Below are 24,672 nucleotides of genomic sequence, written 5' to 3'. Positions count from 1 at the left end.
CATTCTGTTAAGGCTCTCCCTCACCTAGCACTGCACAGGCTCCTGATCCAGCTGGGTAACTGGAGTTTACAGCACCACATTTTATTGGGTTTATGGTTTCTCTGAGTGATCTTATCTAAATCAGATGCATATTAACAAACAGAGAAACTCACCTGTGCTGCTCTGCCTCACAGAACAGTTCCTTCTCATCACATGTAACCTGTGTGTTTCCACCGTGGATCTGCAAAGCATCCCTCCACAGGCTGCTTGGGAAAAGGTGGGAAAGAAGCAGTGGACAGCTGTCCCTAATTAGGCTAGCCTAGTATTATTTTAAAATTTAGTCCATCCAGCTTGAAAGCTCCTGTGCACCTGTGACACCACCGTACCTCGGTTAGTAACAATTTTCAGCAGGGACAAAAACCTTCAGTACTTCTTTGAGAACAAAGTCAGGAGGAACAGGTATCCCTGTGCTCAGCTGTGTGTTACTGCTGCTTCACAAAGATGCTTTACACCTTCTCCCCTCAGTGCTCTGCTGATGAACCTGGGAGATAACCAGGTTCCTGTGAAAGCTGGACAAATCTGTCCTGATTTTAAGCCTCTGAAAGTCTTTGCTTGCACAGGCTCAGGGGAAATGCAATCAGAGTGCCAAATTCTTTGAAGCGGTTAGCTGTCCCCAGCATGCTCCATTGCTTGGCTTGCAGGGTCTGAGCAAGAATTCCCTCTGCAGCTGTGTCCCTGACACCCAGAGCAGGGTAAAGCTCTGGGAACTTCAGCTGGATAGCAGCAAACTGTCTCCTGTGACACCAGTCCTGCTGCTGGTCACCAAGAGAATAAAAGGGGACATGAGGCAGTGGGAGCCAAACCAGAGAAAAGCAGCAAAAGGAGAGTGGTGGTGTAAGATCAGCAATAGGAGCTGAAATTCACAGATCTGATAAAGAATTTTACTGGGGTATAAAGATTGGGATAAGAGAGGCTGAGGAGCAGCCCTACAGGAAGGGATCTGGGGGTGCAGGTCTGAAGGAGGATCAGAGAGTCAGGTGTGTCCTGGGAGCCAGGAGAGCAAATCCCACCCTGGGGTGCACAAACACAGAATAAACAGCTGGGCAAAAATGGGATTATTCATTGCTCAGAGGAGCTGTGGCTGCCCCTGGATCCCTGCAAGTGTCCAAGGCCAGGCTGGAAGGGGCTTGGAGCAGCCTGGGATAGTGGAAGGTGTCCCTGCCCACGGCAGGGGTGGAACAGGTGATTTTTTAAGGTCCCCCTCAACAAAACCCACCACTCTCCAAATGCAGGGAGGCTGGGCCACAAATACAGCAGAGAGCTGCACATTCCGAGTATGGCATCAAAGATCTACGGTGCAAACTGTGTTTCACACACAATCTGAAGTTTGGTAGGGCTCAAAAGATGATTATTCAAAAATCCAATTAAAACTTTATCTTTTGCCTGAAGTCATCCTCTTAACTCTAACATAACTCATTAGGAGAACGTTACTTGCAGTAAAAATATGAAATTTCAAGGCCATCTTGTCAGGAGAATATTCTCTGAAAAAAAACCCCACAACAACATTTGTTTTAAAAATTTAAGCAAACACCCTTTAAATATTTAAATTGCATTTTAAATACTATTCTGGAACATGAAGTCTATCTAAGTGTATTCCTAGATACAGACTGTAGTAACATAATGACTTTTTCCCTATTTGAAGTTCTGGCATCATTTCCTTTTCTTTTGTAATTAAGCAAAAAACAACATGTGTCATTTTAATTCTCAATTTTCCCTTTCTCCACCACTCCCCTCAACACTCCCAAATTCTGACCCTGGTTCAGTAAATAATTCCAGTCTAATTCCCAGTACTTGGGTTAATGAGTTGTCTGGTTTAAAAGTCACATTTAGCAGAGAATTTTGCAAATCTGTTTCACTAAATGAGTTACTTTAATTTTCCTTTGTACTTTTCAGTCTTTAAAAAGAAGAAAGGCCTATTAGTTTAAACAATTTAGTAAAAATTACTTTTTTGCTTGCCATTTCTTAAAAATGGAAACAGCATATCTTTTATTTCCTCACAATCTGACCCAATACTGCCTAATTTATCTCGTTCAGCTACAGCTGCAGGTGCTGCCTTCCAGAGATTATCATTGTTAATTCTGCCCTCAATTAAGAGATGATAAGGAGGATATCGATCGGTATTACACATAGTATAAAAACGCCATACAGCCTTCTGGTTTTCAATACCGAGCTGTTGCAGTGAGCTAACGCATCCTGCAGGCAATTCTGGCATCTCCAGGAATAGCCACACGGAGAAAGGGACGCAGCTCCTCTGTAAAAACCACAGAAATCTGCATTTGCCCGTGTTCACGACAGCCCTGGCAGCAGAGAGATCTCGGGTTTGCTTTTGTCGCCGTGACAAAACAATCAAGGCAGCCCAAATCCCACTTTTTTTTTTTCAGGAAACAAATCTCCCATCGACTTCGACAAGGGCAGCGCTCGAACAAAACCAGCAGATTGCGGCATTTAGCAAACCAGATTAACCGAGGGATTTCTGAGCCTCACTCGGAGCAGCCTGCAGGGACAGCAGCCTCTGGAGCCGATACCAGGCTGCTGATAGCGAGGAGCTGGCTGGAACGCCAGGAGCTGTTCCGGCAGCGCTGAGGGACCCGGGAGAGCCCCAGGAAGCCCAAGCTCTTCCCAGAGGGGCAGCAATGAGGAGGGTGGTGTCGAGCCCAGCGAGTGCCGGCAGCTTCAGCAGGGCTGACGCGAGTGCCCGAGCTGCCCTCCCCTTCCCTGCCCTTCCCTTCCCTGCCCTTCCCTGCAGGGCTTCTCCGGTGGGGAGCGGCTCCCAGGCACTGCCGCAACCCCCACGGGGGAAACCAGGGACTGGGAGACACAGCCCCTCACCGAGCTGTCCTCTGGCTCCCAGCTGCAGTCTCAGAGTGAGGTTTAATAACTTACCCAGCTGTGTCTCAGTCCTGCTACAGATGTATAAGTATACATTAATTTATTAGCTATTAGTGGCAAAAAGTGATTTTTTTTTTTTTTTTTTTATGAACAGTTTTGGGTATCCTCAATAAAACACAAAGCTTAAGACTGACTACAAAATACCTGGAATATAACCGGCTTATGCTATGGTAATTCCCTAACTAGAAGCATTCAGCTTGGAAGTGACACACCAAGGCAATTCAGCTTTCCCCATAACCTGTGGTTGATGCCTTGATGGAAGATTTGTGGCAGCTGCATGTGGAAAACTACCAAGCACCAGACACTCAGCTGGGTAACAGCTGGAACACACCTGAACAGGGTCATGACATCCCTTTGGGTCCATTTATGAGTCCTTTTTTGAAGACAGGTACTCAACAGTGCACATTTACACAACAGCCCAGTGGTTGACACCTCTGCTTGAGAAAGGTTTGGGTTCAAATTTCCTGAAAAATTCAAATGCTTTGGAAGCAGTAAAAAGACCAGACAATAAATGTGATGGCTCATTCCTAATTTTCTACAGAAAACAATGCTAAAGTGTTTTAACTGCTCCTGGCATGCCAAGCATAACCCTGATCCCTCCTTCCCAGGGGAGTTTCCTTAGCAAGAGGCTGAAGAATCACACTGCCCTTACCTTACTCTATCTTTACTACACCTTTGTACCCCTTTCCCCAAGGAGGAATTCCCACAGGAGGCATGTTTTGTAGCTCATGACAGTCAATGACTAAAATAAACTCCAGAGATCTACGTGGAAAGTTTGTCAGCTTCAAGAAGCACTTACTCCTTTCTTTTAGCAGGACTCTCTGATGGCTCAGCACCTGCAAACAAACTGAAAACTGAACATCCCCCAGCCAAGCACTGTTTTGCGTCTCACTGCTCAAGCAGGGCTCCTCTCAGAGCACAGATCCCATTCAACCCCATACAACTGGCACAAAGGGAGGCCCCGCTCCCGTGACAAGAAAAACGGCCTAAGTTGATCATAAACAAGCCTAAGTGACAAAGGAACATAATTTCTATTGATTTGCTTTCAAAGGCAGGATGCAGCTGTGAAACTGAGATGCTTTTCTATGCACCCCCTTCCAGCACAGCAGCTCCCACTGCTCGCTGAGGAGAGAGCCACTGAAAGCAGCCTCCCTTTTCCTTCTCCACACACGGTCACAGAGGGTGTCCTTTCACATTCTGTGCTCCTCAGAAATGGCACTGCAGTGGCACTCACTGAGAGCGACAGAAAGGAACTGGCCTTCTCTCTTCCTCCCTGTTGTGAAGACTCCCTCTGACAGAGTACAATCCTCTCCAGGGATGGTTATTGTCCTGGTACGTAGTGCAGATGGTGAATATTTATTTTTTTTTTTCTCCTCAGCATCTTTCACGCTAAAATCTCTCTTTAGTAGCAAGCTGGAAAATCCAACAGAAAGACAAAAATCAATGGCCAGTGAAAGAAAACTAATAGCACTTAACAACTGAAGGCTTTTATGGGCAGCCTGTCCCACCTTCATCTTCAAATGATCCTTTTGCACTCACATTGGTGCTGTAATTCTGACACAGAACTCACTGCAGGAGTTCTGGCCTCACATTGCTAACTTATCAATATAACAGATGATGTGACCTCAGAAAGCACAACACAACCAATAACCACAACCATAACAACTGTTGCAAAGGAAACAACTCTGCAGGTGCTGCGGTTCTGATGGAGACCAGATGTCACGTAACAAATGTACCCGTCCACAAGAGCTCCAGGAAGAGGCTGCTACAGCTTTGGCTGCAATCTCCTTCTCAGCCCCACATCACAACTCCGGGGAACACCAGCAAATTACACTGGCTGCTAATGCAGGGGTGACTGGGTAATTCAACATCCAGAGACACGTGGCACCTGCACGAGGTGACAGGGACAGACCTGATTGTGACATGCCAAAGCACACGGCTCAGTAGCTGAGAAACCACTCCTGGAACCACAGGGTGCAGGTGTGAATTTGTTTGCCATGCCCAGATCGCAAACAAATTATCCTGATTTGAAGATTGGTAGGAATAAAAAAAAGAGAGAAGCCTGCTTCCCGTGAGCTGAGAGCAGAGCTGTGCTGCTGTGTGAGATCTACAGGCAGAGGTCTGGGAAATAACTGAAGTGTTAACGAAGCATTAGCAGCTTTGCTTTTCCTTCCTCATAAGCTACTATTACTTCATGTCACTGAACCAATTCTCATACAATTGTCTGGGGCTCCAAGTGGAAAAACCTCATTATCCTTCGAGTCCAGCTGTTAAGAATATGGGATTATGTTGTATTTCCATCTGCAATACAGCAGAAGCGTTAGCTCTTTTTGGCCAGGAGGATGCACATTTAATTGCCCTCACAGCTCCTCCTGCTTCAAAATAAAACCATCTTTCAAAACCATTGCAATTTCAGAACTCTTTCACTTGAAGTAAGTGACCTGGTTTCCTCAAACTTGAAGAGCTTAACAGAGAGAGAGTTCTCTTGCTCTATTCCTGCCAGCCAAGAATGCCTTGTACATGTTTATACAGGCAGCTAAATTTCACCTTGAAACCTGAATTCTAAGGCAGTTCAGAAAGATTAGAAAGCCCAACAAGAGAATGGAGCCATCCCCTGACCACTGCTAAAAACAGGAGTGTTCTATAGTAATTTGTGTGGTGAAACTGTTATCAAGCAGGGTCACTAAGTGAAGGAGGTGAGATGCTGAAATCCACAAGCCATGATTTATTGAGAAAGTTTATTTTATTGGTTTATAAATCACACCTACCTCTTTATTAAAAAAGCTCCTTATCAACTTAAAACGTTACCAGAGCCAAAATATAAGATATATATATTTAGAAACTTCTCAACTAATTCCCAAGGAACAGTCTGGCTTGTTCTCCTCTCCTATTTGAACACTTCCTTATTGCTCATTATATTTTAGCAGCCAAAAACCACAAATATAACATAACATCCTGCTGTACTGAGATCCTGATTTTTCAACATGAATGCAAGGCTTTTCCATGGTCCAGCAAAGCAAGGATTCAGTGAGTTTTAGTGTAATTAAAACAGGAAAATACCAGGAAATTTTACATGAGATTTTTCTGAAAGTGCAAAAGACAGATATCATAGAAATAAAACTGTCGATTATGGTTTTGATAATATATTTGACCCAAAATTTACCTTTATTGCAGGTACTTTGGTTCTGAACAATCTATAGCAGCATTATGACAGAGAAGTGCAGCTCCTTTCAAAGACAGCTTATACAATTTATTACCAACAGAATAATGCTGGCTCAGGTATCTTCCATTCAAGTTATCCCTGGGTTGTAACTGGTTTAAGAGGATTTTACTCTCCCTTTAACACAAACCTCCAACCAGAGGTGACTCAATGAGGTTTTGAGTACACGGCCACGTAAGCAAGACCCTGATAACCCAGGTAACTCTGAGTACACTTGTTTTACAAGGTACATTCTGATTTGAGTAAAGACACCGCAGATGCTTACAGCTCTTTACAGCGAGCAACATTCATTGTTAGTGTCCATGGTATGGAATCACAGCTTGCTGTTCTGCTGGAACTGGGACACCAAGGCCAGCACCTGCTCGGAGGCTCGCACCTGCTTGGAGCCCAGGTACAGGGCACTGTTGGAGGCTGTCTCCTCCAGGAAGTACCTGTAGTTGACCATCATGCCACAGGAGGCCCCGATGCCCCGGGGGCTCGTGTCCCCCATCCAGTTTATCCTCCACAGCACCGAGCCGTTCTGCAGGTGGAAATTGGCCACCGGGTTGAGGGCGTAGCCTCGGTGCTTCTCCCCATACAGATACCAGGCACAGAGTCTCATCAGGGGTGGATGCAGCACCTGAGTCAGCTTCTCTGACCTCACCCACTCGTTGGTGTTCAAGAGTTTCTTTAGTGTTTCGGTGGTGGAGTCTCCTGTGATCTCACAGATTTCCTGCCATTCGGATTCTGTAAAAAGTTCATTCCTTCCCTGTTCTTTTGCCTGGGAGGAGAGGAGACCAACGAGCCATTTTGTGAATCCTGGGATAGGTGAAAGTGTGGAAAAAACTTTTATCTGAGGAAGTTCTTTCTGCAGACAAAAAGAGAGGAAAAAAAAACCAAACCATGAGTTTGGTCATGATTGACACAGAGAAGTTTCAGTGAAAGGGCAGCTGGTGGCCTTTGCTTTATGGCAGGTGGAGACCATGGATTCTGAGAAGGAACTGATACACATGGACACAAAAAAAAGGTGAAATATCACCCTGGCAGTAACAGGTTAGTGATGAGAAGGCACTGCGAACACCCAGAAAACTTTAACAGTGACTGAATGACATTCCTCACACACAATCTCTAAAAAAGTACTTATGCAGTGCTTACCACCACTGCGTTCTGCTGTTATCCTTTTATAGGCAGAAATAAACAAATAGAATCACAGGCCATAAAGAAGTGATTCTGAAGGGAATCTTTTCTTAAAATAGACATACAAGCTTTGGAAACCATTTAAATGCTATTTATTTTTCATATATAACTCTCTTTTTTTGTTAAATCAAGGACAGTTTATTATTTCATTCTATTGTAAAATCATGAGGTACTATTTGTAGATTTTTATGGAAAGAAGTATTTCCTGAAGTTTTGAGTGAAGTTCTTTACACAGGCCATCTACCTTCCATGATATTCCCTAAATCAGTAAGAAATACAGTGTGTGAATATTTTTTTTTACTGCAAGTATAACACTTTTTAACCAAGTAGAATTTCTTCTGTACTCCTACTAATTTCTGATTAAACCCTGCTAACTATGAAATCATGTAAAGCAAAACACACAGGAAAACTGTGTATTAGTTTTGGGGCACACCAGTGCGAAGAATAAACTCACTTGGAATTAACACAAAATACATCAGGCAAATCTGCTGGAGGAGTAGGGGGCAAAGGAACAGAGGGAAGAGAGAACTGAGCTGAAAGCACCCCAGTGTTGGTTTAATTACTGCTCCAACAGAAGAAGTGCTAAGAACCAAGACATTCTTCAACATTACAGACACATCTTAATGTCAGCAGAAAATTGTCTTTAAATGACTACAAACGGCACTTTTTCTACCTCGAGGATTACCGAGGTAACCATTAAAAAGCCATCAGGGCTCAGATGGTGCTGCCAGGTTGTGAGAGCTGCAGCTCCTCGCTACTGCTGAGCTCCACACAGCTGCCATCTGCAGTCTGCTCCGGGAGGGTGCAGGGGCCAGGGAATGCTGGCCTGGCACGGCTTCCCCACAGGCTGCAGCCAAGCACCATCTCTAATATCCACAACACATTTTCCCTTCCCACAGGAGCTTCCCAAATACGTCCCTGCTGTCCTGTGCCTTCCAGCACAGTGGCACACAGCCAGCTGTGCAGTTTGGTGACTTACAGCTGGATCACCTGCAGAAAATCACTGGCTGCCCTGAGCTGGAGTTCTCTGACTGTTACACAGACGTGTCAGCCAAAGAATTCTTTTGGGACCAGGAAGGGACAGGAAAAGCAGATCAAGTTACAAAGAAACGCCTCATTTCAGGTCCTTAGAGAACCAGATAAAGAAAACAAAGCAAATTATTTCCTAAGAACACTCATTTCTGTATCTTATTGAACAAAACACCATTTTTATAATCAGAGCTCCCAGGAGATCCTGACTGGGTCATGCTCACAACTGCTACAACTACCACACTCAGATAGTGAAGTTCTAGTGAAGTAGTAGGAACTAGGAAAGTAGAAACTTTTTCAAAGTTTCCGCTGAAGGACACGATGATATTTTATTCTTAAGAGTAATTCCAAAGCTGATGTCTTTTACAAGCTCTGTGAGATCCAACTATGAGGTTTCCTTGAATGTGCATTTCATAAAATAAAAAAGTTCCTTTACAGACATCTCTTACACCTCTTTGCACAATTTCAGGGAATACATTTATGAAACAAAATAGTTTATTAGGGTTGTGTTCTTAGACCATGGCTACAAGAGGCAAAGATACTGAAAGGAAGTTTTAATTAAAAGAATATTTTGTGGAGTAGACAGTTCAGACTCATTAGAAAAGTTTTCCCCTTGCTTTTGAAAAAGAGCAATGACAAAGTAAATTAAAAAAATATATATCTGGAGTGAAAGAAATGGAAAAATGAGAACAGAACAAAGCAATTCCACAGATTTCAAACATCTTTCCTTCCCAATCCCACACTGAATACTTCCTCATGGACATAAGGACTATTTATCCAGAAATAATTCAAAGTAACCTTATAAAATTTGAATACAGAGTCAAACAAACTCAGTAAATCCTCCCTTGGTCACAGTAAATCCTCCCTTGGTCACGTCTCATCCACCTCCTCATTGCTTCATCCACCTCCTCATTTCGTTTCTCAATCAAGCAGCTCATCTAATCAGCACATCTGGAATCCACTTCTCTTTAAAGCAGCAGCATCTTAATTAGTACAGCAGAGGAGGAGGATTGTACTCAGGTGCCCCTCTGCCAGCTACACTTTCCTTGACTCACCACTGCTACCACAGACCCAGGGACCTGCTGGACAAGGAGGAGGGAGAAAGATGGCACAGAAGTGAATTTTTCAAGGCCACCAGAAAAATATTTCAAGGTATTTGATCCTGGGCAAAAAGCTGCTGGCTTCCAGTTTTGCCAGTTGGTAAGAGCAGCATCACTTCCACCTTCCCTCCTCCAGCAGTGCGGAGCTGAGCAGTGCTGGCTCTGCTGCACCTGGACATGGCTGAGCTGCTGAGACACTTGGTTGTCACATAATGTGACCTGCTGCATGTCAGCTCGTGCTGTGGTGGATGAATCTCTGCCCAGAAGGGAGGCCACAGCTCCCTCCTGAAGATTCAATGACCCAGGACCCTCCTGCCTGTCCACACAGTAATGATGGATGAGAACTCAGCAAGGGCCTGGGCTGGGAGGGACCTGCAGATGCACCTCGAGGCACAGAAACACAAACCCATCACTGTAATGAGAAGTGCCCTTCCCATGTCACATCCTCCAGCAGCAGCCAGCTCCCTCAAACAGCCTGCAACTCAAAATGGGGGTGCATTCTTCTGGGTCTTCATTTCTGTTTTGATTTAAAGTTCCTCTTTAACACATAGAGCACAAGAGAGAGGAATACATGGGGTAAAGTTTTCAAATTAATGACCTATCATGAGAAATCTTCCAAGTGCTGCTGGAGAGAGTAAAGATGTTACTGCTGTGCAGTGGGGATGAAAAGAGAAATGGAAAAAAAAGAAGTTTTTAGAGGCTATTTCCTCTAGGCAAGGATTCAAGGAATACAGAATGTGTTCCTTTTTGACCCAAAGGTGGGATTACACTCCTTAAAGGTTTTCCTTTTTTTTATTAACTGTATTACTATTCCTATGAAAGATAGTGCCTTTGAGAACATACTGCTTATGGTCTCTTTCATGATTTCTTCACAGCTATTGAGGGTTAAAAGCTGAGAGGGGAAGAAGGAAGATGGCATTGAAATTTGAGCGGCAGCAATTCTTCTTTCAGGTGAAAGGGAAAAAGCTGTTTAGCACCAAGTCAAGTCTGGAACTCTTCTGCACCATCTCTGCCAAGGAAGCAGTGTTTGAAAATTCTGTTTTGCTCCTGAACAGAGCTAACAAGGTTTGCACACAGGAGCTGAGCTGTGTCCATTGCTTCCATAGGGTAACAATTCCAATCTCATTTCCCAGCTTGCAGAGCCCAAGGGCACCTGTGCACCACCCACGATGACAAAAGTGAGAACGAATTGTTTCTTCCCCCCTCTGTGTAGTAATAACAACCAGTGCAAAGTTCCTAATTAAGCAACTGACATTGATTCCTAGGAATGTTGACTGCTCCTTGTTTATCACCACTTTCAGGAGTGACCCGTTCACCAGGACAGCCCCAAATATTTCACAGGAGGTCAGTAGCTCTTATTCTGTTAAAAACACAAGATGGGAAATTGTGGGGTTTTTTACTTCTTAGGACAGATAAGACATGGGAAAGTGACCCCATTTTGAAGCTACAGTACATACTATCACCTATCTGATAAAAGCTTTATTTAGAAGCTTATCTGAGGCAGCCATTTCTCGTGGAAAAATAAGTAAATGCAGTGGAGTGAGCACATTTATGCTTTGCTAAATTGATGTGCTGGTTTCTAAGGCTATTGGTGGAGACCCATTAATGTTTACTTTCCTCTCAGAAACCCACACACAACATTAAGAAACAGCTGCTAACTTTTGTTCGGGCTAGATTTCTGTGTTTGATTGTTGCTTTTTGTTGTTGTTTTCGTTTTTCTTTCCTTGCAGAAAAGCAGAGATTTCTCCCATTATCCATATCTCATCTGAAACTCTCTTGCACTCTTGAAAGCTGCAGTCCAAGGTCACATTTTTCATCAATGAAATCAAAGCCTGTTTTGGAAATTATGATCTCCCCAGGTCACCTAGATCAAATTAAGGTAGCAATTATCAACAGCCCAAGCAGAAAGCTAAAATCTGCCACCAATTGCTGAGCATTCTATTGAGTCACACAGCAGCTATCAGTTTTCTCCCTCAAATGCCACAGGCTATAAAATTCTAAGCATTTTCTCAAAGGCTTCACCACAGTTATCTGTGTCTGTCATCTGCTGACTGAATTGCCATGATGTACCTTCTGCAGAGCTACAGACTGTTTAGAGTGGCTATAAACACATTGTGAATTATATGGCTGGCTAATGAGAAATCCATCCACCTCCTCGTTCACCAGCACCTATCAGCTTGCTAGAAATGATCTGCCTGCACTCAGTTTGGGGTTTGTTTGGTTTTCTGCAGTTGTCTGAAATAGCTTCAAAATCCAATTCATTTCTGGGAACAACACAAGCTTGGATTTCAGAAATACAAGAGATCATTTCTGTTGCCTGCTCCCTGTTTTATATACATTAATATAAACAAGAGACTGCAAGGAATGCCTACACAGCCTATTCGCAGCTTTGTACAGGGAGAACAGGGATCAAAGTGGTATCAGTGGCCTAATGAATTCATCCCAAAATAATCCCAACAGGATATGCTCAGACGTCAACAGAAGCCTGTACACAAAACCCTTCTGTATTATCTGTGTAGCAAACTTTTGTCAAGAAAGTGCCAAAAAAAGGAATAATCTGCTCCTGAGAGCAGCACCATTTCTCCCAGGATGCCCTTTGTAGGTAACACCAGGTCCGATTCTGATCTCCAGCATATCTCCTCCCCCTTTACCCAGTCATACAGAACAATTCCTGTGGCAAATGCCAAATCTTAACATCCAGGTAAAGATTAAGGATTCCAACTGCAAACTGTGCACGTAGAAAGAGAGGACACTGAGGATCCATTTCTGTGCCTCAATTTTATCCATCCTCTATCTGCTTAAATTAATGAAACCCCAAAGCAGTGGCCATCAATTTGTACACAGGGCCTCAGACTAACAGTGCTCAGCACTGGGGTGCAGCAATCCTCACTAGTTTTCCCAACAATCCGAAGAAAAACTCATTTGCAAGGAATGCTTTCAGGAGGGAATCAGTGCTTTGCACTCTTTGAAGGTGAGGAGTGCTGCCCTACATGGGCTCATGTTGAGCAGAATATGTGACCAGGCAAATTAGCAAACATTTGCTAAAAATTTTCTAAAAAATTAAATTCTATTTTAATTGTGCATTCATGAGATTTTAAGGAGTATGGTACTAACTGAATTCATAGCCATAATTTTTTAGCTTAGATACCTGCTAGATCAAGGTTTCAGTAAAGTTTTTTGAAATCCTGTCAGATGAAGGCTTCAGTGCAGAGGGGTTCTCAGCACACTCCTAACTTTGTGCATGTCTTTTCCTGATCTAATGATACACATTCATGACAGGTCCAATTTGGAGTTTTCCTCATGAAGAATGACAGCTGGGATGTCAGTTTGGAGGTTACAGTGGCACTTACAGGTAGAAGTGTCAGAGCAGGTTACGCTAAGGTAAAAGTCAGGTAAAGGATTTTTACTGGAGGATAAAAGAAGTGTTAGGAGTTTGCAGCACCTTAAGAAAACATAAATCAAATAGAATTCTGCAGATCAAACAGACGTCCACAAAAGTTAACTCAAATGGCAAGTTATAAAAGTGTCTTAATCATCAATTTAAATAAAATGAAAACCAAAATCCTCAACCCTTTCAAATGCTCTCCTCTTCCCAAGGCATTTTATTATAAGTTAAATTAAAGACAGTCTCAACTTCTGGAACACTTGGTGATTTAGCAGCACTTGAAAAAAAGATTTGTTTATTGCAAAGCCTTGCAAAGGTGATATAAAAAATCCTCCTCCTATCAGAGACCTCACCCATCTATTTTTACAAAGGCTGCTGGACGCTGGCTTAATGAGAGGTAATTTTTGACCCAGGACTTTTTTTGCTGAGGCTGTATTGTTTCAGCTGCTGTCACCAAGTCCACTCAGCACTCCTGCTGCACCATTTGTCCCTTCTGCTCCAAAGAATTATGTCCAACCTGAATAGAGACAACCTTGTAAAGTCCTCTGCTTACACCTGACCAGAGAGAAAGAGAGCACATGTGAGCAATTAATCCACAGAAAAAGGACTTCCAGAATTTTGGGAGCCAGGCAACACAGGCTGCCAAGAGTATTACTCATTGCATGCCTCTGCCCTGAACAATCCCGACTTTGTAGAAATTCCGCAGTGGAAGTGTTTTGAAGCTGAAATACAGAGGGCTTCTCTCTGAGGGGTGAAGCCCAGTGAGATGGGAGGCACAGCGTTTGCAGCTGAAGCTGAATGAGGAGGCCTTGTAGAAGTGCATCAAACAATTCTGGGAACAACAGGACAGTGATTTAGGGTCACTTCACGGACATAAAATATGCAATAGGAGATGGTTCTTGCACCATTCAAGACAACAAATTCGAGGACAGTACTTTGGAATGAAGGTGGAGGAAGCATGAAGGAGTGGGAGGAACAGGAAAGAGAAAAATACTAACATCAAAGAGTGAAGAAAAAACTATTAGACAGCCACATCCACAATGGATAAATATTCCTGGATTATCCTTTCTATTTTCTTTAGCCCTACAGCGGTTCCACTCCAAACAGGAAGGGTGTAGAGGCAATGCATGGAGTTGTTAGACCTTTAGATCCAGACTACACATTAACACCTCAGTCCATGTCCAATTCCCACATTAGAATTTCCTACCGGAGCGTTTTTCACAACACCTTTAAGCAATGTAGGAAATATGAGTAGGGATGAAGGTCTCCACCTTAGGCATTGCATGGAAAGCACTCAAGTTTTCAATATTAAAGAAGTTCTTTAAGATTGAGGCATTAATTTTATGATTAAAATGCATTTAAAGGCATCTCAGTTTCCTATGATAAACACTGAAGAGGGGATGGATTTTACAACACTGAAATGTAAAAACTTTGTCCTAAGTATAAATACAAAACACACCCTTCTGTTGGACACACCAAATTTTAAGTCTTGCATTAGGTTATCTAAGTATGATGTGTCTGTTTGACTTTATAACTCACAACTTTGCTGGTGTTGCAAGCAATTAGTGATGGTCAGATACAATGTCAATAGGGTTATTTTATGAGAGCAACTCAATTACCCAGAAATTATTTTTCAGATGCGAAAGTAGATAACTGCATGAATTTATTCCAATTTCCCCTCAGTCAAGATCAGACAGATGGCAGTCTAATTATACCTGGACTACTGCACTTTCAACAATTAATCCAAAAGCCATTCCAAAAGCAAGAAGCAACAAAATTCAGCCAAAATATCCATTAAAAATAAAATAAAATAAAATAAAATAAAATAAAATACTTCAGGGCAGCCAGCTATGATTCAGCAATTTAGTAATCTATCACTTTCTGGCAGTAGTAGTTTCAAGCATCCAATTTTAAGTTATTTTTGTGAGTGGAACTGAAGTTCTAAATCACAGACAGTTTTCCAGACATCGTTACTAATCCAGATGTGAAACAATGAATATAAACACAAGTAGTGATCATTACTTTTAAGAGGTAGCTTTGTCAGCAATTTAAGTAGTAAAGACTATTAAATAAAATAACGTGCTCAGTGCAGGAATGCGACTGTCTCTTTCACACCACTCTGAATGAATTTTCAGTCCTTTCTCCAGTGGCTTGGAAGAAGTTTCTGCAAGTACTAAAGCTATTAACAATAATCCCTTCGCATGCAATGATATTATCTAAATTCAGAGAACTGACTGGCAGAAAGTAGAAGATTCTTTTGCCTTTTAAAACATTTTCTTTACTATATTGCAAGCCATACCTGGGCAAAGAAATCTCTCTCCATTTTTCTAAATAGAGGTATTCAAGGCATGCATGCACACTGCATAAATAACCAGTGGCAATTCAATATAACAAACAAAACAATGAACTAATTAACGAACAGGAAGTATTTCTGTTCCTGGAGCGGCTGTAAGATTTTGGATGAGGCACTGTCAGGTACTTTGAGGAGAATATGTTGATCAGGCTCTTCCCACACAACTGAGAGGCAACAGAGAATTCCATCAGAGCCCACACTGCGGAATAAAGCTGTGTCAAAGCCACCTTCAACAGAAATGTTCTTGTTTGACTTCAGGCGGCCCACACAGGATTAGGCAAACACAAGGAGTTTACACAGAACACGTCACCTCTGGAACAGAATCGACACCTGGCAGACATCAACCAAGAGCAGGAAATGTTCTCCCAACTCTCCACACCTCCAAAGGCTGCTCTGGGAAGAAGTTCCAGGGGAAGCCCCAGGAGCTCCTGGCCTGAGCAGTGACACCAGGTGGGAACTAAGCCATGCTGGGCAAACAGACCCTGAGGCCCCCTTGCCACACTCACCTGCAGCTCTTTGACAACTCTTTTGATGAGGTGAGTCCCAAGTTCCACCCCCTGCAGGCCCTGCTGAGTCAAACTGATAGAGTAGAAAATTGCTGTTGTGATTTTGTCTGCATCTTCTGTCTCTAAAGGCGGCACTTCTTTCACTATGGTCTGGAAAAAAAAGGATTAAAAATTTTAAAATGTTAGTATTAGTTATTATCATCATTATGGGGAGGAGGTCTTTCTTTTTAACTTTTAAATGCATTAACACTTTTCCCCACTGTTTTATTCATTGACAATAAAAATCTAATGGAAAAGTAGAAAGAGCTGCTTAGACATTAGCACGTGCAGGTAAAAAATTATAACGTGGTTTCAAACTTTCAGAATTAATTTCAACCACTTTGAAATGTTTATGTCATTTGCTCCACTTTATTTCTAATCTTTTCTTATTCTTCTTGCTCTTGAGCAAAAAATTTCAATTTACATAATACACAAGATAGACAAAATACCCCTGTAATTTTTACCTGCCAATTCTCTCATCTCTTAAAAGATGAAACAAAAGCAAATATTGCCAAATTATACAGAATTGTGGATTTTTAAATAAGCACACTGCAATCTGAGCACGTTGCTGTGTACTAAATGCATCAGTGGCTGTACCTGGATGCTGCTGGAGATGTCACTGGTTAGTGCCACGTGCAGGACTATCAATGGCTCTCCTGGGATTGCACAGTGAGAAAAGAAGTAGCATCTTCTATAGGCCCCAACTCGACGCTTCATATCAACCCAGTTTCTGACAGGGTGCACAGCTTCAGAACTCAAGGAGAAAAATTTTTTAAGAATTATTATTATTATTAATTATTATTATTGTTGTTGTTATTATTACATGTAAAAATAGAGGTCAGCTGCCCTACAAGCTCAGCACTTTTCCCACTGTTGTCAGTGACAAAACTTCCCAATCAAAAAAGGAGAATTAGGCTGTAAGTGAATAACTTAAAATTGTCAGCAAGCTGTGACAAAGTGGATTGTAAAGGAACACTGCACACCCACTCACTAGTGTGCTTGCCAAATTACCTTGAAGATTAATTAAACATCAGTAATTATTTTTATTTTAAAAAATTTAGCTTGTACAAGATCTCTTTGCCTCATCAGCACTTAAGTTCGCGTACTTTCAGAACATTCCAGAGGTTATTTTTCAAGATTTTATACAACAAGGTAGCCTACAACATAACTTGCTTTCAGTCATTTTCAACTTCATCACAACTTTGACTGTTAGACAGAAATTCAGGAATCAATGTTGTAGATTCAGGAATCAATGTTGTAGAGCACATTGTATAAAAACCAAGGTGCTCTCTTCACATGTAATTTACACGTGATCCTGTGCACCTCACCAGTTCCAGGCAAAACAACTGCAGCACCTCTGGCAATGTGGGAATGTGGGAAACTGAGAAAGTTGGAAGACAAGACAGCAGTCTACCAGCGCAGTGTGGGAGCTGCAGGATCAAATTATGGCACAAATGATCCCCTTTATTCTTTACTCCAATCAGCTTTTAAAATTGGGCTCTATGGCGTGTTAATGCAAATATTTCATAATTATACTTTGCCTATGGTTCAGAAAAGCAGAGTCCTGAAAACAGTGGATCTCTGCAGTCCCAAGCACTTCATCACCTCTTCACCAAGGACTCTTTCCAGCCTCTAGCACTTACTCACTAATTTTCTGGAGTACTTCACAAGGAGATTGCCACGTGACCCGTTCCAAGTTGAGGAATCCCGTGGAGAACCACTCTGAGAGCATGTTCTTGAGAACTCCATTCATCTCCTGCAAACAGAACAACGATGGAATTAGCTGCTAAACAAGCAAGGTACAACATGGGAATGTGAGTAAAGCCAACCTTGATTGACCACAAGGCTGCAGTTGCTCAGATTTAAATACCACGGAAACATTTTGCAACAAGATACAGACAGAACCAGAGGCTTTCCAGAATTTTCCTTCTCTAAAAATATGAAAAATTTTGAGCAAGTAAAATAAAAACCAGCAGCATAAGACAATAGAACTGAAAAATCAAACCAGCTTTGGAACAGTATGAGAGATGAAACCCAACTCAATGTCAAATCCTTTCAGAAACATTCATTGTAAGTAATTTTTATATTCCCTACCAGTTTCCTGCTGCCTGTATTATTAAAGATTTCCTGTCTAAATTTATTTGAATTTAATAAGTATTCTTGAACTCAGCACAGCATGAATATCCCTAAAAGAGATTCCAGAGCTTGTTTTTCTTTCTTCCATTTGCCTTGTACACAGGACACAGTGCGATACCAGCACCAACTTACCAACAGCCTGATCAGAAACACGGGCTTACCTGAAACTAACTTAGTAACCATTTACTTCAACAAAAACTCTTCATCTTATATTCAAACCTTTGTTAAATAGCTACTGCTGCACATAAAAGAGCTAAAAATTAAGCTCCAATGTACTTTAGCTTGCTACATTAAAGAAAAACAACAGGAAAAAAAATTAAAATCTAATCAGAAAACCAAAACCATTTTTATTAAGCTCAGATGTAGTCTCAGGACTGTCATAAAAAGCAAAAATATTTCCTATTATAACCTAACCATGATGAAAGCTGCAGAGGCACTTGTAAAGACACACATCAAAGAAGGTTTCTGCTGGCCAAAGCAACTGCTACAAGTATTCCAAGACTGAATGAAAGAATGGGTTTATTCCTTAACACACTAGAAAAACTAAAATTTTCAAACCCAGAAGAAACATTCATTTGCATAAACTCTGTCATGCAGGAATTTTTTTTCAATACCTTCTTCCTAAACAAATATATTCTGATTGGTTTTTTTATTCTGATTTTAAGGTACCTCCCTTATGAATTCTCATTTCTGAAGCCCAACTCTGAAGTTTTTAGGTAATAACCATAAATCACTTCGGTCAAATATCCCTTGGTATAGTGAAAATTTCCAGGCATTCCAGGATTGTTTGTTTTCTTTTGTAGGGGCACACTGTAAACCAGAGAAATGAGCTGGAGTTGTCAGATGTGGGGGCAAAGGAACAGATCCTTATGGCTCTCCTGTCATCCACGTGCTTTTTGAACAGCATTTCAGCTGCAGTCCAGCAGGCAGAGGGGAAACTGGATGGCTGCACTGCTGCTGGCAGCATTTTGACATTCTGCTCTGCATCTCCTGGCAGTAACAAGGCTCAGACAGCACGGATTGACGTGGGAAAGAGCCAGTTACCCTGCATGGAAAATGGAGGAGTGGGAAGCATTGGAGTTTTGCTCCTTTGGAGGTTCAGCATTCTCCACATGGATGGAAGTGGAACTGAGGGCTGTTCTCAGACAGGGCTACTGCAGCTCCAGGGTGCAGCTGGAGAAAAACCATGCAGTTGTAACCAAACAAGCGAGGCAGATGTGCTTTCAGTAAGGATTTGGGGAGGAATAATGTATATGGGGAATTACAACTCAAAACAACCTGTCAGTGGTAAATAATAAAGTTTTATACAACAACAGGGCACTGTGCGGGAATTTGAATGGCTCCTTGTGGAAGGGACCTGCCACCATCATTGAGTCCACCCCCAGCTGAGCATGGAGCAACAGGACATGAGGGCATGGCCTTGAGCTGAAGGAGAGCAGGTTTTCAGTGGGTCTTAGGGAGAAATTCTTCCCTGGGAGGGTGGGGAGGCCCTGGCACAGGCTACCCAGAGGAGCTGTGGCTGCCCCTGGATCCCTGGAAGTGTCCAAGGCCAGGCTGGACAGGGCTTGGAGCACCCCTGGTAGTGGAAGGTGTCCCTGCCCATGGCAGGGGTGGGAGTGGATGGGCTTTAAGGTCCTTTCCAACCCAAACCAGTCTGGGATTCCATGATTCTGTGATGACAGAACTTTTTAGTGCAGAAGGACATAGAAGTTTTCACTATCCAAAACTGTGTTTAAATCAAGTCATCTAAACAAGATTCTGACTTGTGTTTAATATCTCAGTGTACAGCACATTTCCAAAAAGCTTCACTCCAATAAGGACAGGCTCAAGTTTGGGTCTCTTATTTTGTAGATTTAGTGGCAGGTTCTTTTATTTTGTAAACTTAGTGGTAAGTAAATTTTTATTTTCATTTCAGAGGCCTTTTTAGTCATAAAAATTACATCTGCAACACTTCATTAAAAAGAAAAGCAAGCACATTCATTATTCAGCATCCCAGTCTTAAATTTGAGCAATGAGACATAGTCAGATCAGTATTTCAAATTACCAGCTATACTTCAATTTCTATTAGCCAAGTCTAATAAATTGTGATTATTTTTCTCTCATTCTGTGTTCTTGCTAGGAGACAGCAAATTAGAGGCTTTTTAATCTTCACATCAAGTACCTATTTCTTGGGCAACAAATGGGAAAACTCTCATGAAAAACTCCAATTAATTTTTTTTTATTACAAAGAACTGCCTCTCTGATGAGGGAACTATTTCACTTTCCCTCTCAAACTACTAAATAAAAGACCCCTCACAGGAGTTGAGTTTTCCCATGGGTTTGGAATGTTTGAAGTTTTCAACCTGACTTACTTCATTTGGGACTTACAGATCTGCTCTGATACTGCCAAGTAGTTGAAGGTGGCTGTGGTGGGGGGGTTGACTGGGTTTGTTTTGGGAGGGGGTTTGGGGGGTTTTATTTGTCGGAGTTTTTTTTCCCCACAAATTACCTCCAGAATCTACATAGAGAATATCCCTGGTGAGATACTGCAAAAATATCCCCACTAGCAAAATAAGATTCAATAGTGACACAAATTAAAGGGGACTGGTTTCTGCTTTTTTATTGCTAACAGTAATTACTGCAGTGATAATGGCAGTGCTGAAAACTCTCCTAGCTCTTGTGGTTGATATTATTGGACATTTTGTTCTTAAAATTGAAATCATTATTTCTTCTCCCTCCCCCCCCCCCCCATTTCTGCTCATTTGGACAATGAGTAAAGCATGCTCAAGCACTTTCAAGTGACTTAATCACTTAAATGTAATATTTTACTGCAATCTGCTGAACAAACACAAAATAGAAATCCTTCATCACCCAATATCTGAGCAGTCCAAGCTGCTTTTATGCTGATAGTGCTGAGGAAATAGAAAAATATTTCATATTTACAACACTACAATGGGCAATCCCTGTTTTAATAGGTCTTTCAAATTACAAAGTAAAAACTAAGGACTGTCTAAGAAATATTTTAGGCAGTTTGAGCACACCCAAAATCCCAGTAGGCCGCGTAATGCATTCTGTAATTCTCCACCAGCATCAAGAAGATCCATTTAATTTTATTTCCACATTTCCTTGTCAGTGCAGACACAAATATACAGAGGTTGTAAAACTCTCGTTGCACGTTTGTCTTTATGTTAGAATTGAAATCAACTTTGCACTAATGAAATGGCTACACAGGACTTTTGATAGGCAGAGCAAACACTTTTCTTATAGAAAAACCTTTAAACAATAATGGTGCTTCTTGTCTTCCAGCAGACCAACACAAGACCAAGATTACAAATACACTCCAACCACTGCTTAATTACAGAAGCAGGTTTATATAGAAATCAATTTGACAAAAATGCTCTTTTTCCTTATCTTTTGCCAGCAACTTGAACTTTTCACTGACTTTTTCTAAATCATATGGAAAGATGAAGAATATTTTAAAAGCAATTGCTGGATGATTTGCTACCTGAAATCATAATGTTGTGAATTTTTCACCAGAGTCATATTTCAAGGGCTGAAATATAAGTAAGCAAGCAAAATGTAACAAATCTCAAGAGGAAAATGGTGGCACAGAAAAAGTAAAGTGTTGCAGGTGAGAGGGTTCTGAACAGCAAGAGGAAGAACTGCACCCATGAAACAGATTTTCAGCAAATTTCACTCTGTGCATTGCAAGGGCTCATCAGAAATTCAACTGTTTATAAGGGCAGTGGAAAATCAGTGTCCTGTGGTGAAAAGAAGGAACAGAACACATGAAAAGAACATAATACAGACACGACAAAAACTGCAAGAGCATCATGAAAAATAATCAAGCTCAGCATTACTGTAAATTAACTTTTAAAACAATGTATTACGTGCCAGCACTTCCCACTGCCACTCTGGAAATGCCATTGCTTCACACCAGGGGCCACTTCCTTCCTGAGTGTCAGCACAGGGCAGCTCTCACTGATGCCACAGCCTGTGGGAAAGTGTTCACTCGTGTCTCTCTAGAGAATCATGGAATCATTTGTTGGAAAAGACATCTGGGATCATCGAGTCCAATCGTTGACCCATCACCGCCTTGTCAACCAACTAAGTGCCATATGCAGTTGTTTCTTGAATACCTCCAAGGATGGGGACTCCACCACCTCTCTGGGTCTGTTCCAATGTTTAATTACCCTTTATGTGAAGAAATTCTTCCCGGTGTCCAACCTGAACCTCTCCTGGCACGGCTTGAGGCCGTTCCCTCTCATCCTGTCATTTGTTCCCTGGGAGCAGAGCCCGACCACCCTGGCTGCCCCCTCCTGCCACGGAGTTACAGAGAGCCAGAAGGTGCCCCCCGAGCCTCCTTTTCTCCATGCTGAGCCCCCCCACCTGCTCTCCATCGGTCTTGGTCTCTAAAGCCTTCCCCTTCCCTTGAACCACTCCAGCGTTTCAGTGTCCTTCCTGACATTCCCTCCCTGAACTGAGGGACCCATAGAGACCCCGACAGTGAACTGGGTTCACGGGACACTTCCCAGCCCAACGTGGCTCCACGAGTAGCACCACGAGCAGCAAGCCCCAAACCACATCCCCCCACACTCCCTCTAGAGACACCCAGGCCAGCCCTCACCTTGACGTGGGCCCCATCCACCGCCTTGCTCGCCAGCCCCTCCATCAGGTCGGCCCTGAGCTCCACGAGGAAGCGCAGCCCGCCCTCGAGGCGGCCCAGGTGCTGGAAGAGCCCGCGGTACTGGGGGTTCAGGTAGTACCGGAGCCGGTCCTCGGCCTGCAGCAGCGCCCCGAGCTCCCTGCGCTGCTCGCGGGCCTGCAGCACCTTGGCGGCGGCCTCGGCCACCCGCCCGTGCTCCACGCCGAAGTCGCGGGCCAGGCGGGTGAGGAGCTCGGCGCGGGGCGGCCCGGGCTGCAGCGCGCGGTAGAACCGCACGAACTCCGCGCCGCGGAGCTCGGCGGGCGGCGGCGCCTTCTCCTTGGTCTCGTAGGGTGGCAGCGGCGGCACCGAGCGGCGCAGCAGCTCCTCCATGCCCGGAGGAGCGCCCGACGAGAGGCGATGCGGGCCCCGCGCGGCCCAGAGCAGCGAGCGCGGGCCCAGGCGCGGGCACAGCCGGCTCATCCCGCACACCGCCGCAGGCCGCGGCACCGCCCGCCGGGCCGCTCCGCGCGCGCTGATTGGTTGCGACCGCAGACTGACAGCGCGCTCCGCCAATGGGAAGCGAGGAAAGTGTGGCGGGGCTGTGGGTGTGTCGGCCGCCATGTTGAGTGTGGCGCACCGAGGTCACCGGCCGCCCCTCCGCGGGCGGGGCCGGCGTTCCTCATGGCCCGGAGCTCCCCCGACACCGCCCGTCACTGTGCTGGACTTTAGAACCGTAGAATCATGCTGGGCACAATGCCAAGCTGCGCCAGGTGCGGTTCAGGTTGGACTTTGGGAGGAATTTCTTAACCACTGGGCTGCCCCGGGAGGCGGTGGAGTCAGCGGCTATGGAGGTGTTTAAGGGAACACTGGACGTGGCACTTGGTGCTATGGTCTGGTTGACAAGTCGGTGTTTCATCACAAGTTGAACTTGATGATCTTGGAGGTCTTTTCCAACCTAATTGATTTTGTGGTGCTGTGAATCATCAAGATTGGAAGAGACCATTAGGATCATCCAGTCCAGCGTTCACCCAGCGCTGCCGCTGTAGCCCTTAAATACCCAATCGAGACATCTCCTCAGCGTCTCCAGGGATGGTGACTCCACCACCGCCCTGGGCAGCCTATTCCAGTGCCTGACCACCCAACCAATGAAAGAATTTTTTCAAATATCTAATTTGAACCTCCCCTGTCTCAGTTTACGACCTTGCACTGTCTCCTGTATCTTTCTCCCCCGTGGCTCCCATATTTTCTGGTGGGGTGTGCTGGATTTGTGGAGCCCAGGCTTGCACAACTCTGAAATAAATAATCCATGTGTGTCTCGAGTGTGTCATTAATGGATTGGTGCCCAGCAGGGAATGATTCCGATTTCCTGGGCAGCATCCCCGTGTCCTGAGGAAGCTGTGGCTCCTGGAAACCCGGCTGGCACTGAGGGGCAGGGATTACAGCCCCAGCCAGCCCTGCTGCAGTTTTTGCTGTGAAATAACTGCAGGAAACCACATGAATTTGGCTGTGCAATTTTGAGGTCACAGAGCTGAGTGTAGCCTGTCCTTTGGGCCCTGTAGCAAAACCTCATCATGAGCCAAAGTTCTCTCAGGTGTGTCAGGACCTTTTGTGAATGAAGTTAAGCATCTCCGTCCTGCTCCCAGCTCAGGCTTACAGAGGTGTATTTGCCTCCTTTAGACATTAAACCAGCAAAACACACAGGTCACATTGATGTCAGTGAGATCAGAACTGAGCAGCAATTGTCCTTAAAAGCACAGGGAATTGTGGTTCTCAGCATTTGAAATGAGAATTGAGGAAAGAATCAAGCCCTCTTTGTCCGTGAAGAGACAAAAAGAGAGCACTGCCTAATTACAGATTTTAGAACAATATGTTAGCAATTCCCAAGGAAGGGGACAAAAGAAAAAAAACCCATGTGAGCAGTAACTGAGGTAATTTAGGGTCATAAGATAAGCTAATATACCCTTAGGAGAGGGAAAACATTACTCAGAGGCATTAAAAGATATGAAAAAGACTTTTTAAAAACCATTTGAATCACACTGCCAATGAATTAAACTTCAGAAAATCCCTTCCCACCTTTAGAACTTCATTTTCAGCTAAGTCAAAAGCCTTCAAAGTTGGCTGATCGGTCCTTCTGCTTCACCTCCCCAGGAAAGGGGCTGCCAAAGAGAGCCTC

At 43.5% G+C, this 24,672-nt stretch overlaps 1 protein-coding gene across 1 annotated transcript; it reads right to left on the bottom strand.

Annotated features, from left to right (window-relative positions):
* Positions 1–5,652: 5,652 nt before the first annotated feature.
* On the bottom strand, positions 5,653–23,010 carry MLYCD (malonyl-CoA decarboxylase). The gene is made up of 5 exons (XM_042027119.1): positions 22,479–23,010; positions 17,380–17,492; positions 16,334–16,490; positions 15,698–15,847; positions 5,653–6,995 (listed from the first exon to the last, which is right to left on the bottom strand). The coding sequence occupies exons 1-5, from the start codon at positions 22,977–22,979 to the stop codon at positions 6,462–6,464; spliced, it is 1,455 nt and encodes a 484-aa protein (XP_041883053.1). The 5' UTR covers positions 22,980–23,010; the 3' UTR covers positions 5,653–6,461.
* Positions 23,011–24,672: the final 1,662 nt, after the last annotated feature.

This window comes from Corvus kubaryi, unplaced genomic scaffold (assembly GCF_017639235.1).
Source record: "Corvus kubaryi isolate FWS band 111438036 unplaced genomic scaffold, C.kubaryi_AGA036_p1.0 37300, whole genome shotgun sequence".
In the NCBI taxonomy this organism is placed as follows: Eukaryota; Metazoa; Chordata; class Aves; order Passeriformes; family Corvidae; genus Corvus; species Corvus kubaryi.
This window is presented reverse-complemented; position numbering and strand designations above follow the sequence as displayed.